Below are 18,799 nucleotides of genomic sequence, written 5' to 3' on the forward strand. Positions count from 1 at the left end.
CAAATCAGCAGAGCTCAGGGACTCTCCATGGAGAAACGCAGTTAACATTTCCAGTCAAATGGGTTCTGATGACACTTCACCATTTCCAAACAATAAAAGTAAGCAAATATCATTCAGAACTGAAGTTGATGATAGTGAGTCCACAGCCACAGTCAATCTAGGAGGCTGCTAGTTGCAGGCCACAGCCTCAGTTCAACGCAGGGATAAGTAACCTATCACAGAGCAGCAAGCTGAATCCCAGCCCTCCTCTCACCTCAGACCCCGACACCCTGACCGTTTCAAACCAGCCCAGTGCTTAAATCAGTCAAACTGTGGGCTCTTCCGTGTTCTCATACCACTTCGCTACGTTCTCAAACTCACACAGAACCTGTTGCTTCGATTCAGTCCATGCCTGACCTTTCCAATTTGGCCTGGTGCTTAAATCAGGTAAACCATGTCTTATTCCACGCGCTTAGGCCTGGGCCCTGCTGGGTCCACTCTGCTGCGTTCTGTCACCTCCAGTAGCCAAACATTGGCTTGCTCCCTGCTCTTGGGTCCGGGCTCCGCTGCCTCGATTCAGCCCATACGCACCACACCGCAACCATCCTGCACCTTCGAGGCCCAAAAATACTAGGTCATACAGACGGTTCCAAAGCTCGACTCCAAAAGGGAAGTTACAGGCTCCCTTGTGATCATTTTCAGTTAGAAGTGTGATAAATAAAAGTAGCTAATAGTTGTTCTTTGCTGCAAGCAAGTCGTCGCTCTGCTTAACCAGTGCCATCTTAAACCGATTGCTGGGTATATCATGACCTCTGTGGCCTGATCTTGCCACTTACCTGGAGTTCGGCTTGGTGAACTTGAGCAGCTGCTGTTGCCACCTGATCTTCCAGATCTGCCAGCTTGGTTTCAGTGGTTATACTGTGAATACTACGAGCACAGTCCTCCAGATCATTCAGCTGACCCTCAAGACTGTACACAGTGCCGGCTGTTATGTAAACCTGTTAACAGAGACAGTTAAAACTTTTATAATGATGAAGACAATTTCAGAAAATGTTTGTAAACATTTTGGGTATAACCATTATTGGGTGCATGAGAAGAAATCAATTCTCGCAACAGTGTAGAGCCAGAGAGCTCAGAAACAGCTGCCTCAGGCTACACTACTTACCAAACATCACTCCAATCCCATGCATGTGAATGGAGGCAAGTATGGGAGGCCAACCCTGAGCTCCAGTGAACGTAAATGGGTTTCTCCACTATGACTACAATTAAGCACACAGTAATAGGCAGGAGGCCGCGATGACAAATACACACATCCCATGCAAGTTGAAGGCAAAGTTTGAGAGTATGCAAGAATGTGAGAGGGGAAATTATGACGTACTTTTTTACATTCACCCTTTTCATTATTTTGGTTGCTTCTGTATGGTGTATCACCCCCCCCCCCCGTCTGTTCTAGCCCCTCGAGATAGCTCATGTATCTTGGTTTATAAAACACAGAGCAGTACAGCACAGGAACAGGCCCTTCAGCCCACAATGGTGTGCTGAACCAGTTAAATCAGTAATCAAATCGCCAATCAAACTAATCTCTTCTGCCTACACAATGACCATATCCTTCTATTTTCCTCACATTCATGTGCTACAAAAACATCCCTTAAAAGTCTCTAATATCCAATAAAAAGTCTCTGAGGGGGCATGGTTTTAAGGTGCTTGGAAGTAGATACACGTCAGGGTAAGTTTTTCACACAGAGAGTGGTGGGTGTGTGGAATGCACTGCGGGCGGCGCTGGTGGAGGCAGATACAACAGGGTCTGTCAGCGCTGGTGGAGGCAGATACCACAGGGTCTGTCAGCGCTGGTGGAGGCAGATACAACAGGGTCTGTCAGCGCTGGTGGAGGCAGATACCACAGGGTCTGTCAGCGCTGGTGGAGGCAGATACCACAGGGTCTGTCAGTGGTGGTGGAGGCAGATACCACAGGGTCTGTCAGCGCTGGTGGAGGCAGATACCACAGGGTCTGTCAGCGCTGGTGGAGGCAGATACCACAGGGTCTGTCAGCGGTGGTGGAGGCAGATACCACAGGGTCTGTCAGTGGTGGTGGAGGCAGATACCACAGGGTCTGCTAAGAGACTCCTGGATAGGTACATGGAGCTTCGAAAAATAGAGGGCTATGCAGTAAGGTAGTTCTGGGCAGTTTCTAGAGTAGGTAATATGGTCGGCACAACATTGTGGGCCATGGGGCCTGTAACGTGCTGTAGATTTCTATGTTCTATTTCTGCCTCTACAACCACACCACACAGCACAATCCACTCTTTGTAAAAAATGTGCTCCACACATATCATTTGAAATTCCCTTCTCTCACCTTAAATGCATGACCTCTGGTATTCGACTTCTCAACTCTTGGGAAAAGACACTACTCTATCGATACCTCTTATAACCTTAAAGGCCTCTATCAGATCTCCCCTCAGCCTCTGCCGCTCCTGAGGAAAGAACCCAAGTTTGTTTAACCGATTGTTAAGGTCATGCCTTCTAATCCAGGTAACATCCTACATCTCTTCTGCACCCTCTCAAAAGCCTCAACATCCTTACTTGTAATGGGGTGACCAAAACTGTATGCAATACTCCCGATGCAGCTTAACTAGTGTTTTATAAAGCCACAACATAACTTGCTCACTTTTGAACCCTATGCTCCGTCTAATAAACACAATCAGGCCATATGGCTTCTTAACCACCCTATTAACCTGTATAGCCACTTTCAACGAGTTATGTACCTGGATCTCAAGATCCCTTTGCTCATCAACACTGTTAAGGATCTTGCCTCTTTACGTTTGACCTAGCAAAGTGCAATGGGTTAAATTCCATCTGCCATTTCTCTACCCATATCTGCAACTGATCTGTATCCCACTGTGTTCTCTGCCAGTCTTCTATGGCATCCACAAGACTACCAATCTTCATATCATCTGCAAACTTACTAACCCACCTATCTACATTTTCATCCAGGTCATTTATGTACATCACAGGCCGCAGGGGTCCCGGTTTAGATCTCTGCGGAACACCACTACTGACTGACCTCCACTCTTTCACCACTACCTTAGTCTTCCATGGGCAAGCAGTTCCAAGTCCAAACCGGTAATTCACCACACATCTTAATCTTCTGGATGAGCCCCCATGAGGAACCTTGTCAAGCACTTTACTAAAATCCACGTAAACAATATCCACAGCTCTGCCTTCATCATTCACCCTTGGCACCTCATAAAAACACTCAGTCTAGTTAGTAAGACACGACTTGCTCTGCACAAAGCTATGCCTGTTTTCCCTAATAAGGCCATAGTTTTCCAAATACCCATAAATCCTATTCCTAAGAATTCTCTCCAGTAATTTCCCTACCAGTGACCGAGACTGACCAGTCTATAATTTCCAGGATTGTACCTGGTTTCCTTTTTAAATAATGGAACAACATTAGCTACCTGACAGTCCTTGTGGCTAGAGGGGACACAAAGATATTGGTCAAGGCCCCAACAATTTATTCTCTTGTCTCTCTCAATAACCTGGGGTATAGGTCCCAGGCCCTGGGACTTATCCACTTTAAGGCTCTTTAGGAGATCCAACAGTACCTCCTGCTTTACCTCACAATGCCAATGCACATTAATACGCTTGGCACTGACCACCCTATCCTCCACATCCTTATGCTTGGTAAATACTGATTGTAAAGTACTCATTGGAGACTTCACCCATATCCAAGCAATTGTTCCTCTTTATCCTTGAGTGGTCCCACCCTCTCCCTAGATATCCTGTTGCTCTTGATGTACGTATAGAATGCCTAAGGATTCTCTTTAATCCTACTTGCCATAGAATTTTCATGGCCCCTCCTGGCTTTCCTAATTCCCTTCTGTCGTTCTTTTCTGGCTGCTTTATATTCCTCAAGGGCTCTGTTTGATTTGCTTATTACTGTAAAATATCACGGCTGTACTTAAATAGTAGTTAAACATACGAGTGATGGAAATCAAACCCTCCACCGGGCAGGCTGCATCCATGGAGAGAGGTGCAGTTTAATGATCTGATGGAGTCACAAAAGACCAGAGATGCCATAATGACAAACAACCCACTGCAGGAACTCAGCAGGATTAGCAGCGTGTGTAGTGGGAAAATAATAGTTAAAGTTTTCGATCTGAAATGCTGACCTAGAGGACATGCAACTAAGGTGGGGGAGCGATTGGAAAGTGATGGGTGGGGCAAGTATTTTTTACACAGTAGGTGGATGCCTAGAATGCACTGTCAGGGGAAGTAGCAGAGGCAAGTGTAATAGTACTGTTTAAGGTGGTCTTAGATAGGGCCATGAATACGCAGAGAATGAAAGGATATGGACATTGTGTAGGCAGTAGGAATTAGTTTAGCCAGGAATTCAATTACTACTTTAATTAGTTTGGCACAACTTCATGGGGCAAAAAGCCTTTTTCTGTGCTGTACTGTTCTGTGATGTCTGGGTGGGGGAATAAAAGACACTGTGCTCTTCCAAATCAACATCCCAGGACTGGGGTGTCTGTTACATCTGCTGGAAGAGACACTATTCTGTCAGGGGAGGAGATTACAGGACAGATAGACGAAGGAATGCAACATCTCCAGTGACTCCAGCTTCTGGACCATCAGCACTCAGAAAGGCGTAGGGGCACTTGGGATGATATTGAAAAATCAAGATCATGTATCGTGAACATACTGTGCAAGCGGAGGATGGATGAAACATCCACTCACCCTGCTAAACACCTCTTGCCCATCAGTGTAAGAGCCCTCAGTTCCTACAGAGTCTCAGCTGCCATCTCAGAACTCACAAAATCAGAGCTTTCTCAGTTGCCAGCCAGTCCATCATGGAAAACAACTTCCTTTCCATAGACTCTGTCTGCATTTCTCCCTGCCCCGGTAAAGCGGCCAAGCACAATCGGAGATGCTACCCACCCTGGACATTGTTCCCTCTCCCTTCAGGTAAGAGATACGGAAGTCTAAAGTGTCTTCAAGCAGGCCTAAGGACAGCTTCTATCCCACTGTTATCAGACGATTGAACGGCTCCCTCGTACAATAAGCTGGACTTCAAACCTCGCGATTCAGTTATTGTGATGCAATGTGGAACAGACCCATGCAACCCTTGGAGCTGCAGCATCCAGAAATCCCCTGATTCACCCTGAGCCTAATCACAGGACAATCTACAACGACCAGTTCATCTATCAACCTGTATGTCTTTGGACTGTGGGAGGGAATGGGAACACTCAGACAAGATCCACACTGACACTGGGAAAACGGACAAACTCCTTACAGGCAGTGATGGGAACTGAACCCACGACGCCTGTATTGTAAAGCATTGTGCTAACCAATACAGTACCGTGACCTTGCACCTTACTGTCCTCCTGCCCTGCACTTTCTCTGTAGCTGTTGCACTGCAGTCTGTAATTGTCTTACCGTGTTCTACCTCAATGCACTGTGTGATGAATTGATCTGTATGAACAGTAGACAAGACCAGCTTTTCACTCTATCTCAGTACATGTGACAGTAATAAACCAATACCTACTGCAGTTCAAGTTCATTGCTCACTGTGGTCGATGTCCCATGCCTGATGCACCATACACAGTTCACTTTTCATAATAGCTGTGTAACACATCTGCCGGTATATATAGTTCCTGAGTATTATGCCTCTTACTGCTGCACCGCTGATGTATAACTCTTTCACAGCTTTGTAATGTTGCTGCGAGCATTAACCTTAGCTTCAAGGCTGTAACTTCTTCAGCATTTTGCCAGTTCCCTGAGTTGCAACAAGATTTATACCTCGTCTGCTGTAGAGTGAGTGATGCTGCCCACCCATTCAGAATGATTGCCTCATTACAGCAGTGCACACAACTGTGAAATTATTAGACATGCCATGGCTGTCATGATGTTCTGACAATGACTGCATACACCGTCCGCTGTGAATGTGATTACTAGTTGTGAGATTCCTCTCACTATCTTGGTCTGCTCCTCTTATCGAAAGGAGACTCCCAGGAGAGTTTATGAAATTTGAGGGAAGCTGTCTGTTTTCCAGCCCCCCTCCCCCCACCACCACTTTTTGTAAGGAATTCAAAAAGGCTCAAAGTTATAAATAAATCTATTATCAAAGTACATATGTGTCACCGTTTACAGCCCTGAGATTCACTTCTTGCGGGCATACACAGTAAATCAGTAACCATAACAGAATCAATGGAAGACTGCATTCAGCAGGATGGGCAACCTGTGTGCAGAAGACAACAAATTGGTCAAATACAGAAGGAAAAAAGAAATAATAATGATAAATAAATAAGCAATAGATGTTTCTCTTTCTTGTGCAGTGCCTGTATCAGTCTTAGCTGCTATGACGAACCACAAAAGCAGAGGGGAAGGCGTTCTTCAGGATCCACCCTTCTCGAAACACATAGATTCCCTTGAGATGAAGGGGTGGTGTCTGCTGTCTGGAAACTTGACACTGACCATCACAACAGAACACACAAAATGCTGGAGAAACTCAGCAGGTCAGGCAGCATTTATGGAAGGGGATAAATAGTTGATGATTTGGGCCAAGACCCTTCATCAGGACAGGCAAGTTTAGGAGGACGATGGCACCTAATGGCAACTCCTTTGCTTGCAGCTTCGAAAACAGCTCTATTTCAGTCTTTGAAATCTCATTTTCCCCTTTTCAAGGTTCTTTTGAAGACCCTGACCTGGAGTTACATGGCAACTTTGGTTCTTTGCAGAAATGGGACCTGCTCTCGGGGCCTCACGACCAGCCGCTTTTCGATCTGCCAAGGATGATGCGGCACGGAAGACCAGCACACCTTCAGGGTTCCGGATTTTCGTGGCTCTGGAGACGGGCGGATTCAGGGCCAGTGCTGCCTCCGCCTGAACATTGTGCTAGATGGAAGATCGAGAGCAGTGAGCCAGCTGCTGGCCGTGTGCCCAGGGACCCGAGATCTTTGGGCACAGAGCTCGGAAAAAGTGACGCAACAGACTTTTAAAATCGTAAATCAGCGAGTGGTTTGTTATGTCTTCCCTCTCGCTGTGAAATGGGGACACCTCTTTATCCCTTATTAGGGAGAGAGAGCCTGTGGTGTGTCGAATACCGGGTGAATGAGTAGTCTTTGGGGCACTGCAAGTCCGTGTCTTAATTGATGCTTTGCTGCTCGCTTGAGTGCTCGGTGGGGGTGTCAATGCATTTTGCTGGCGAGGGAGGGGGTCGTTGCTTTACTGCTGATTGTGTGGGAGGGGGGAGCTGGGGGGGTAATTTGGGATTCTAACATTTAACTGACATTCATTCTTTGGGGCACTCCTCTGTTTTGGTGGATGTTGCCGCGGAAGAATTTCAGGACGTACATTGTATACATTTCTCTGACATTAAATGTGCCCATTGACCTATTGAAACCCTATTGAAAAGAAGTCTGCAGAAGCCAGAATTAGAAGATGGGAGGGAGGGAATGGGTGCAAGCTGGGAGGTGATAGGTGAGACCAAGCGAGAGGAGGAAGTGATGAGTGAGGAGGGGAGATGAAGTTAGAAGCTGGGAGGTAATAGGTGAGATCAGGCGAGGGGAGAAAGTGATGAGTGAGGAGGGGAGATGAAGTTAGAAGCTGGGAGGTAATAGGTGAGATCAGGCGAGGGGAGAAAGTGATGAGTGAGGAGGGGAGATGAAGTTAGAAGCTGGGAAGTGATGTCTAAGAGATAAAGAGCTGAAGAAGAAAGGATCTAATGGGAAAAGACAGCGGACCATGGAAAAACGGGAAGGAGGAGGGGCAGAGAGAGGTGATGGGCAGGTGTGGGAGAGAAGGGGACAGAGGGTAATTAGAAAGATGAATAAAAAAGAGGAGGAGGAAGGGGGAGGAATTACTGGAAGTTAAAGAAATTGATGTTCATGCCATCCAGAGACCTCCCAGAAAGGATATGAGATGTTGGTCCTCCAGCCGGAGGTTGGTCTCACTAAGTCCACTAAGAGGCCATGGACAGAGATGTTAGAATGGGAATGGGAAGCCAAAATGAAATGGGTAGCCACTGGGAAATCTTGTCTTTTGTAGTGGACAGAGCGAAGGTGTTGGATGAATTGGTGCCCCAATCTGCGCTGGGTCTCACTGATGCAGAGGACGCTGTACTGAGATACAATAAATAACTTTGCTAGACTTGCAGGACCTGTGAATGGTGGTGAGAGAGCAGGTATAGGAGCAGGTGTAGCACCTGTCACTCTTGGAGGGGTAAGTGTCCTTGTTGGACAATCCACAGCAGGGAGTGTGTTAGACAGCCACTTTTTAAACAGGACTGCGATTGAGATTTTAAAGGCAGGGTTTTGAGGCAACATACAAAAAAGAGCTTTGACCAGTGATGCTTGGGATTGATTATCAAATTAAAGGAAGGCAGTGGCAAGTGCAGCGGCCATCATCTGAGTGGACAGAGTCAGAGTGGTCATTGTGGGGCTTTAGCTCTTCGAAGCTTCCGTGAGGACAGGCTTCAGTCAGAGAAAGCAAAAGGAAAGCCCCAGGTTCTTTTCCCCTTTCCTCTGTCTATCTGCTCAGCTCGGACAGTGGGGACGCCAGGCAGGATAGTTGAATGCTCCTCTTGCGGGATGTGGGAAGGCAGGGAGTTGTCCAGTGTCCCTGACCACTACAACTCTGAGAAGTGCATCCAGCTGCAGTTTCTAGCAAACTGGTTAAGGAGTTGGAGCTGGAACTGGATGAACTCCGGATCATTCAGGAGGCTGAATTTAGAGAGGTAATTACACCCAAGGTGCAGGACACGGGAAACTGGGTGACAGTCAGGAAGGAGAAAGGAGTCATTGCAGAGTACCCTTGTGGCCACCCCCCTCTAAAAAAATGTATATCACTTCGGATACTGTTGGGGTGGGGGGATTGGTTGACCTCACAGAGGAAAGTCACAGTGATCAAGTCTCTGGAACTGTCTGGCTCTGTGACTCACAAGGGAAGGGGGGGGGGGAGAAGAGACAAGCCATGGTGATGAGGGATTTGTTACTTAGGGGAACAGACAGGAGTTTCAGGGGGCAAGAACGTGGATTCCTGGATGGTATGTTGCCACCTGGGTGCTAGGGTCCCAGATATCTGGGATTGAGTCCTCTATCTCAAAGTGGGAGGGTGAACAGCCAGAAGTCATGGTCCATGATGGTACAAATCACATGGGTAGGACAAGTGACGAGGTTGAGCAATAGTGATACCATAGTGTTTTTTAAGGGACTCCTGGATAGGTACATGTAGCTTAAAAAAGCAATAAAAAAATCAATATGAAGGTAAAGATGGAATATGGAAGTAAGCTAGCCAGTAATATTAAAGAGGATACCAAAAGATTCTTCAGATACATAAAATGTGAAAGAAAGATGAGACTGGATATCGGACCGCTGGAAAACAATGCTGGAGAGGTAGTAATGGGAGACAAGGGAACAGCGGATGAACTGGCTAAGTATTTTTCATCAGTCTTTACTGTGGAATATAACAGCAGTGTGATGGAAGAACCAGGTGTCAGGGATCATGAAGTCTGTTAAGTTACCTTTACTAGAGTGAAGGCCCTTGGGAAACTGAAAGGTCTGAAGGTAGATAAGTCACCCGGACCAGATGGTGTACATCACAGGGTTCTGATAGTGATGGCTGAAAAAATTGTGGAGGCATTTGTGATGATCTTTCAAGAATCATTAGACTCTGGATATTCTTCCTAAGACTGAAACATTGCAACTGTCATTCCACTCTTCAATAAGGGAGAGAGGTAGAAGAAAATAAACTATAGGTCAGTTAATTTGACCTCAATGGTTGGGAAGATGTTGGAGTCAATTGTTAAGGCTGACGTTATGGAGTACCTGGTGACGCAGGACAACATAGGACAAAGTCAGCATGGCTTCCTTAACGACAGATCTTGCCTGATAAATCTGTCGGAATTATTTGAAGAAGCATGAAGCAGGATTGTCTGCAAAATTTGCAACAAAACTATCAATTCTATCATTGACAAAAATGTAAAAAGTATCTGTCCCAACACAAACCCCCAGACACCTGTGAAAAAGACAAAGGAAAGTCATTTGATGTTGTCTACTTGGGATTTTCTGAAGGCCTTTGACAAGTTGCCACACATAGAAAAACTACATCACAATACAGGCCCTTCAGCCCACAAAGCTGTGCCGAACATGTTCTTACCTTAGAAATTACTAGGGTTACCCATAGCCCTCTATTTTTCTAAGCTCCATGTACCTATCCAGGAGTCTCTTAAAAGACCTAATCGTATCCGTCTTCACCACCGCCGCTGGCAGCCCCTTCCACGCACTCACCACTCTCTGCATAGAAAACATCTCCTCCATACCTACTTCCAAGCATCTTAAAACTCTGCCCTCTCATGCTAGCAATCTCAGCCCTGGGAAAATGTCTCTCATCATCTTATACACCTCTATCAGATCAACTCTCATCCTCTGTTGCTCTAATGAGAAAAGGCCGAGTTCACTCAACCTATTCTCATAAGGCATGCTACCCAATCCAGGCAACATCCTTGTAAATCTCCTCTGTACCCTTTCTATTGTTTCACATCCTTCTTGTAGTGAGGTGACCAGAACTGAGAACAGTACACCAAGTGGGGTCTGACCAGGGTCCTATATAGCTGCAACATTACCTCTCAGATCTTAAACTCAATCCCACGATTGATGAAGGCCAATGCACCGTATGCCTTCTTAACCACAGAGTCAACCTGCGCAGCAGCTTTGAGTGTCCTATGGACTCAGACCCCAGTATCCCTCTGATCCTCCACACTGCCAAGAGTCTTACCATTAATACTATATTCTGCCATCATATTTGACCTACCAAAATGAACCACCCCACACTTTCCTGGGTTAAACTCCATCTGCCACTTCTCAGCCCAGTTTTGCATACTATCGATGTCCCACTGTAACCTCTGACAGCCCTCTACACTATCCACAACACCCCCAACCTTTGTGTCATCAGCAAATTTTCTAACCCATCCCTCCACTTCCTCATCCAGATCATTTATAAAAATGACGAAGAGTACGGGTCTCAGAACAGATCCCTGAGGCACTCCACTGGTCACCGACCTCCATGCAAACCAGTTCTGGATCTACAAAGCAAGTCTCCTTGGATCCCATGCCTGCTTACTTTCTCAATAAGCCTTTCATGGGGAACCTTATCAAATGCCTTGCTGAAATCCATATACACTACATCCACTGTTCTTCCTTAATCAATGTGTTTAGTCACATCCTCAAAAAAAATCTATCAGGCTCATAAGGCACAACCTGCCTCTGACAAAGCCATGCTGACTATTCCTAATCATATTATACCTCTTCAAATGTTCATAAATCCTGCCTCTCAGGATCTTCTCCATCAACTTAAAAACCACTGAGGTAAGACTCACTGGTCTGTAATTTCCTGGGCTATCTCTACTCCCTTTCTTGAATAAAGGAACGACATCCGCAAACCTCTAATTCCCTGGAACTTTTCCTGTCCCCATTGATGACGCAAATGAAAAGAGGGGTTTCTTCTTTTTCTTTGTTACTGCGTATGTTAATCAAAATGGCTTCTTTGTTTTGTTAAAAGTAGGAATGCTTCTTTGTTGCGAGAGAGTGCTGGAAGCTTGTTTGGGTTAAAATTTACCGATAACGAGAATTGTATTCCTGTGTAAACCAATTGGGATTAATGTTGTACTTTCTTCTGAGTCTGTAAGCTATTGTTGGTGGGCTTTTGGGGAGATCGGCGCGAGGGGGTGGGAGAGAGAGGACGCGATACTGTAAACTGGGCGAGGAACGGACCCCAAGTGGGGGTCCGAGGCCAGGAGGTACCCCGAGGAGAGGAGACGTAGATAGATGTGCTTGGTTGACCACTTCGGGTGGTCCTGAGCTGCGAGTCGAGGAGTTCGGAGGGGATTGAATGGTGGCCAGAAGACATCAGTAATTGAGCTCCAACGGTTGTGCATGAAGTGGTTTGGACTTTGATAAATTTGGTGCCTTTTCTTTATTTTATTTTCCTTCATGTATACTGTATCGTTATTAATTACTTAGTTATAGTAATCTTTATAAATTGTAATCATTTAATCGCATATAGTGTGCTGTCTGTAATTTGGCGAGGTGGGGACATCACACAGCATCCACACCAGCTGATTACCCAGTTGGGTGGGGCCGAAGGCTGCTCCCCCCAGACGAGAACGAGCTGAGCGAGCCTGAGGCGACTCAGGGGGTTACACAAAGATCATTACCAGAGGCTCAGCAATCTCCTCCCTCGCCTCCTGGGGTACATCTGGATGTAGCCTGGGGTACATCTCGTCCGGTCCTGGTGACTTATCCAAATTGATTCTTTCCAAAAGCTCCTGCACATCCTCTTCCTTAATATCTACATGCTCAAGCTTTTCAGTCCACTGCAAGTCATCCCTACAATCACCAAGATCCTTTTCCATAGTGAATACTGAAGGCAGATGCGATGTCAGCATTCATTTCCAGAGGACAGGAATATAAAAGCAAAAATGTAATGTTGAGACTTTATAAAGGACTGGTGAGGCCTCACTTGGAGTGTTGTGAGCAGGTTTGGGCCCCATATTTTAGAAAGGATGTGTTGAAGTTGGAGAGAGTTTAAAGGACGTTCATGAGCATGATTCTAAGATTGAATGGCTTGTCGTATGAAGAGTGTTTGATGGCTCTGGGTCTGTATTCACTAGAGTTCAGACGAATGAGGGATGACCTCATTGAATCCTATTGAATATTGAAAGGCCTTGATTGAGTGGATGTGGAGAGGATGTTTCCTATAGTGGGTGAGTCTCGGACCAGAGGACACATATAGAGTGGATGTGGTGAGGATGTTTCCTATAGTGGGGGAGTCTGGGACCAGAGGGCACAGATAGAGTGGATATGGAGAGGATGTTTCCTATAGTGGGGGAGTCTGGGACCAGAGGGCACAGATAGAGTGGATGTGGTGAGGATGTTTCCTATAGTGGGGGAGTCTGGGACCAGAGGACACAGATAGAGTGGATGTGGAGAGGATGTTTCCTATAGTGGGGGAGTCTGGGACCAGAGGACACAGATAGAGTGGATGTGGTGAGGATGTTTCCTATAGTGGGGGAGTCTGGGACCAGAGGAAACAGATAGAGTGGATGTGGAGAGGATGTTTCCTATAGTGGGGGAGTCTAGGACCAGAGGACACAGATAGAGTGGATGTGGAGAGGATGTTTCCTATAGTGGGGGAGTCTCGGACCAGAGGACACATATAGAGTGGATGTGGTGAGGATGTTTCCTATAGTGGGGGAGTCTGGGACCAGAGGGCACAGATAGAGTGGATATGGAGAGGATGTTTCCTATAGTGGGGGAGTCTGGGACCAGAGGGCACAGATAGAGTGGATGTGGTGAGGATGTTTCCTATAGTGGGGGAGTCTGGGACCAGAGGACACAGATAGAGTGGATGTGGAGAGGATGTTTCCTATAGTGGGGGAGTCTGGGACCAGAGGACACAGATAGAGTGGATGTGGTGAGGATGTTTCCTATAGTGGGGGAGTCTGGGACCAGAGGAAACAGATAGAGTGGATGTGGAGAGGATGTTTCCTATAGTGGGGGAGTCTAGGACCAGAGGACACAGATAGAGTGGATGTGGAGAGGATGTTTCCTATAGTGGGGGAGTCTAGGACCAGAGGGCACAGATAGGGTGGATGTTTCCTATAGTGGGGGAGTCTAGGACCAGAGGACACAGACAGAGTGGATGTAAAGAGGATGTTTCCTATAGTGGGGGAATCTAGGACCAGAGGACACAGATAGAGTGGATGTGGAGAGGATGTTTCCTATAGTGGGGGAATCTAGGACCAGAGGGCACAGATAGGGTGGATGTGGAGGGGATGTTTCCTATAGTGGGGGAGTCTGGGACCAGAGGGCACAGATAGAGTGGATGTGGAGAGGATGTTTCCTATAGTGGGGGAGTCTGGGACCAGAGGGCACAGATAGAGTGGATGTGGAGAGGATGTTTCCTATAGTGGGGGAGTCTAGGGCCAGAAGGCACAGATAGAGTGGATGTGGAGAGGATGTTTCCTATAGTGGGGGAGTCTGGGACCAGAGGGCACAGATAGAGTGGATGTGGAGAGGATGTTTCCTATAGTGGGGGAGTCTAGGGCCAGAAGGCACAGATAGAGTGGATGTGGAGAGGATGTTTCCTATAGTGGGGGAGTCTGGGACCAGAGGGCACAGATAGAGTGGATGTGGAGAGGATGTTTCCTATAGTGGGGGAGTCTAGGGCCAGAAGGCACAGATAGAGTGGATGTGGAGAGGATGTTTCCTATAGTGGGGGAGTCTGGGACCAGAGGGCACAGATAGAGTGGATGTGGAGAGGATGTTTCCTATAGTGGGGGAGTCTGGGACCAGAAGACACAGATAGAGTGGATGTGGAGAGGATGTTTCCTATAGTGGGGTAGTCTGGGACCAGATGACACAGATAGAGTGGATGTGGTGAGGATGTTTCCTATAGTGGGGGAGTCTGGGACCAGAGGACACAGATAGAGTGGATGTGGAGAGGATGTTTCCTATAGTGGGGGAGTCTGGGACCAGAGGACACAGATAGAGTGGATGTGGAGAGGAAGTTTCCTATAGTGGGGAAGTCTGGGATGAGAGGACACAGATAGAGTGGATGTGGAGAGGATGTTTCCTGTAGTGGGGGAGTCTGGGACCAGAGGACACAGATAGAGTGGATGTGGTGAGGATGTTTCCTATAGTGGGGGAGTCTGGGACCAGAGGAAACAGATAGAGTGGATGTGGAGAGGATGTTTCCTATAGTGGGGGAGTCTAGGACCAGAGGACACAGATAGAGTGGATGTGGAGAGGATGTTTCCTATAGTGGGGGAGTCTAGGACCAGAGGGCACAGATAGGGTGGATGTTTCCTATAGTGGGGGAGTCTGGGACCAGAGGAAACAGATAGAGTGGATGTGGAGAGGATGTTTCCTATAGTGGGGGAGTCTAGGACCAGAGGACACAGACAGAGTGGATGTAAAGAGGATGTTTCCTATAGTGGGGGAATCTAGGACCAGAGGGCACAGATAGGGTGGATGTGGAGGGGATGTTTCCTATAGTGGGGGAGTCTGGGACCAGAGGGCACAGATAGAGTGGATGTGGAGAGGATGTTTCCTATAGTGGGGGAGTCTGGGACCAGAGGGCACAGATAGAGTGGATGTGGAGAGGATGTTTCCTATAGTGAGGGAGTCTAGGGCCAGAAGGCACAGATAGAGTGGATGTGGAGAGGATGTTTCCTATAGTGGGGGAGTCTGGGACCAGAGGGCACAGATAGAGTGGATGTGGAGAGGATGTTTCCTATAGTGGGAGAGTCTAGGACCAGAGGACACAGATAGAGTGGATGTGGAGAGGATGTTTCTTGTAGTGGGGGAGTCTGGGACCAGAGGGCACAGATAGAGTGGATGTGGAGAGGATGTTTCCTATAGTGGGGGAGTCTAGGACCAGAGGACACAGATAGAGTGGATGTGGAGAGGATGTTTCCTATAGTGGGGGAGTCTAGGACCAGAGGACACAGATAGAGTGGATGTGGAGGGGATGTTTCCTATAGTGGGGGAGTCTGGGACCAGAGGGCACAGATAGAGTGGATGTGGAGAGGATGTTTCCTATAGTGGGGGAGTCTGGGACCAGAGGGCACAGATAGAGTGGATGTGGAGAGGATGTTTCCTATAGTGAGGGAGTCTAGGGCCAGAAGGCACAGATAGAGTGGATGTGGAGAGGATGTTTCCTATAGTGGGGGAGTCTGGGACCAGAGGGCACAGATAGAGTGGATGTGGAGAGGATGTTTCCTATAGTGGGAAAGTCTAGGACCAGAGGACACAGATAGAGTGGATGTGGAGAGGATGTTTCCTGTAGTGGGGGAGTCTGGGACCAGAGGGCACAGATAGAGTGGATGTGGAGAGGATGTTTCCTATAGTGGGGGAGTCTAGGACCAGAGGACACAGATAGAGTGGATGTGGAGAGGATGTTTCCTATAGTGGGGGAGTCTAGGACCAGAGGGCACAGATAGGGTGGATGTGGAGGGGATGTTTCCTATAGTGGGGGAGTCTGGGACCAGAGGAAACAGATAGAGTGGATGTGGAGAGGATGTTTCCTATAGTGGGGGAGTCTAGGACCAGAGGGCACAGATAGGGTGGATGTGGAGGGGATGTTTCCTATAGTGGGGGAGTCTGGGACCAGAGGGCACAGATAGAGTGGATGTGGAGAGGATGTTTCCTATAGTGGGGGAGTCTGGGACCAGAGGGCACAGATAGAGTGGATGTGGAGAGGATGTTTCCTATAGTGAGGGAGTCTAGGGCCAGAAGGCACAGATAGAGTGGATGTGGAGAGGATGTTTCCTATAGTGGGGGAGTCTGGGACCAGAGGGCACAGATAGAGTGGATGTGGAGAGGATGTTTCCTATAGTGGGGGAGTCTGGGACCAGAGGAAACAGATAGAGTGGATGTGGAGAGGATGTTTCCTATAGTGGGAGAGTCTAGGACCAGAGGACACAGATAGAGTGGATGTGGAGAGGATGTTTCCTGTAGTGGGGGAGTCTGGGACCAGAGGGCACAGATAGAGTGGATGTGGAGAGGATGTTTCCTATAGTGGGGGAGTCTAGGACCAGAGGACACAGATAGAGTGGATGTGGAGAGGATGTTTCCTATAGTGGGGTAGTCTGGGACCAGAGGACACAGATAGAGTGGATGTGGAGAGGATGTTTCCTATGGTGAGAGAGCCTAAGACTAGAGGACACAACCTCAGAATAATAGAAACACAGAAAACCTACAGCACAATAAAGGCCCTTTGGCTCACAAAGCTGTGCTGAACATGTCCCTACCTTAGAAATTACCCAGGGTTACCCATAGTCCTCTATTTTTCTAAGCTCCATGTACCTATCCAGGAGTCCCTTAAAAGACCCTATGGTATCTATCTCCACGAATGCCGCTGGTAGCCCATTCCACGTACACACCACTCTCTGTGTAGAAAACTTACCCCTGACATCTCCTCCGTACCTACTTCCAAGCACCTTAAACTGTGCCCTCTCTTGCTAGCCATTTCAGCCCTGGGAAAAAAGCCTCTGACTATCCACATGATCAATGCCTCTCATCATCTTATACACCTCTATCAGGTCACCTCTCATGCTCTGTCACTTCAAGGAAAAACGGCCAAGTTTACTCAACCTATAAGGCATGCTCCCCAATCTCGGCAACATCCTTGTAAATCTCCTATGCACCCTTTCTATAGTGCATCCTTTTAGAACGGAGGTGAGGAGGAATCTCTTTAGCCAGAGGGTGGTGAATCTGTGGAATTCTTTGCCACAAGTGGAGGCCAAGGCTTTATGTACGTTTAAGGTAGAGGTTGATAGATTCTTGATTGGTCAGGGCAGGAAGGGATACAGGAGAAGGCAGGAGATTGGGGCTGAGAGGAAATTTGGATCAGCCATGATGAAATGGAGGAGCAGAGTTGATGGGCCAACTCGTCCAATTCTGCTCTTATATCTAATGGTCTTACTGTCTAAGTGCCATAAGGGAAATCAGTGAGAGTGGACAACAAAGTCATATAGAGAGTAATCCCTATCGAAATTATAGAGGTACGTTAGGAGCAAAAGATGTGCTTGGTGGTAGGATCCCGGTTAAGTTGGTGGAAGTACAGGGGTAAAGTTCATGGATAATCTCAAGAAGGGGAAGGTATTAGATGTCAAGGGATACATAAGGCTGTATAGCTCTTTTGGGCTGGATGAGATCTATCCTAGGCTTCTATATGAAAGAAGGGAGGAGTTAACTGTGGCACCTTAGTTACTACAGGTGGGGAGTCAGAAAACTAAAGGATAGTTAATGCTGTTCGCTTATTTAGGAAGGGCAGTCGGAATAAGTCAGGTAATTCAGGCCAGTGAGCCTTACTTCATTGTAAGTATGATGCTCTGAATGCACAGGGCTGTAAACTCAGCCAGCTCCCTCATGGGTGCACTCCTCCCTGCCATCGAGGCCACTTTCAAGTGGTGGTGCCTCAAGAAGATGTTCATTACCAAGGACCCTCAACCTATCTGTCCTCTTCACATTAGGGAGGAGGTACAGGAGCCTGAATACACACACTCAACATGTCAGAAACACCCTCAACCCTTCCATCATCAGGTTTCCAAACAGCCCATAAATCCACGAACACAACCTTGTTGGAGTTTGTATTTAATTTTGTAATAAACTCTATGGCAATTTTATGTCTTTATACTGCACTGGTGCTGCAAAACAACAAACTTCATGACATATAAATCAGTGACAATAAATATGATTACAATTCTAATGCGGGCATTAGGATTAGTACTGATGAGCATTATGTAAACAGGGAATAAAACATGGATGCCAAAGACAGAATGGTCTGTTGTGAGCTGTATGACTCTGTGGCTCTATAACATACCACTTGCCTTCCTAAATGCATTTAAGTATTTCCTCATTTTAAAGTTAAGATGAAATCTCTAGGATTAAACCAGCAGAAAAATATACCAAACTATATCTACATCAATGTTACTGATGGTTCTTACATTCTCCTCAAGTTTGGAGAGATGTGCCTGAAGTTTGGCTGCTTCTTTCTCTGAAGGTATCCTACCCTCACAAGAATCAGGCAGTGAACGATCTTCCTGTGTAGCCTCAATCAGGTCCTCAGTGGCACCAAGGACTTTCAGTGCCTCTGTCGTAATGCTGCACAGCGAGATGGCCGAGTACTTCTGCAAGGTAAGAATAGAGATGGTACACAGATTGATCGTAGCACTAAATCAATGAATCTGCAAATAATAAATTATTGCATCTGCTGTCATCCAATCAGAGAAATAGGAATGCTCCGAGGCAGTATC

At 47.1% G+C, this 18,799-nt stretch overlaps 1 protein-coding gene across 1 annotated transcript in view; it reads right to left on the bottom strand.

Annotated features, from left to right (window-relative positions):
* Positions 1-18,799, bottom strand: part of LOC140714004 (rab effector MyRIP-like) — a 706,896-nt gene that overhangs the window by 19,307 nt on the left and 668,790 nt on the right. The window contains exons 14-15 of the mRNA XM_073024678.1: positions 18,491-18,673; positions 816-977 (exon numbers count right to left, since the gene is read on the bottom strand). Of these exons, the coding sequence (XP_072880779.1) occupies positions 816-977; positions 18,491-18,673 (345 nt within the window). The remainder of the gene's footprint in view (positions 1-815; positions 978-18,490; positions 18,674-18,799) is intronic.

This window comes from Hemitrygon akajei, chromosome 20, assembly GCF_048418815.1.
Source record: "Hemitrygon akajei chromosome 20, sHemAka1.3, whole genome shotgun sequence".
NCBI lineage: Eukaryota > Metazoa > Chordata > Chondrichthyes > Myliobatiformes > Dasyatidae > Hemitrygon > Hemitrygon akajei.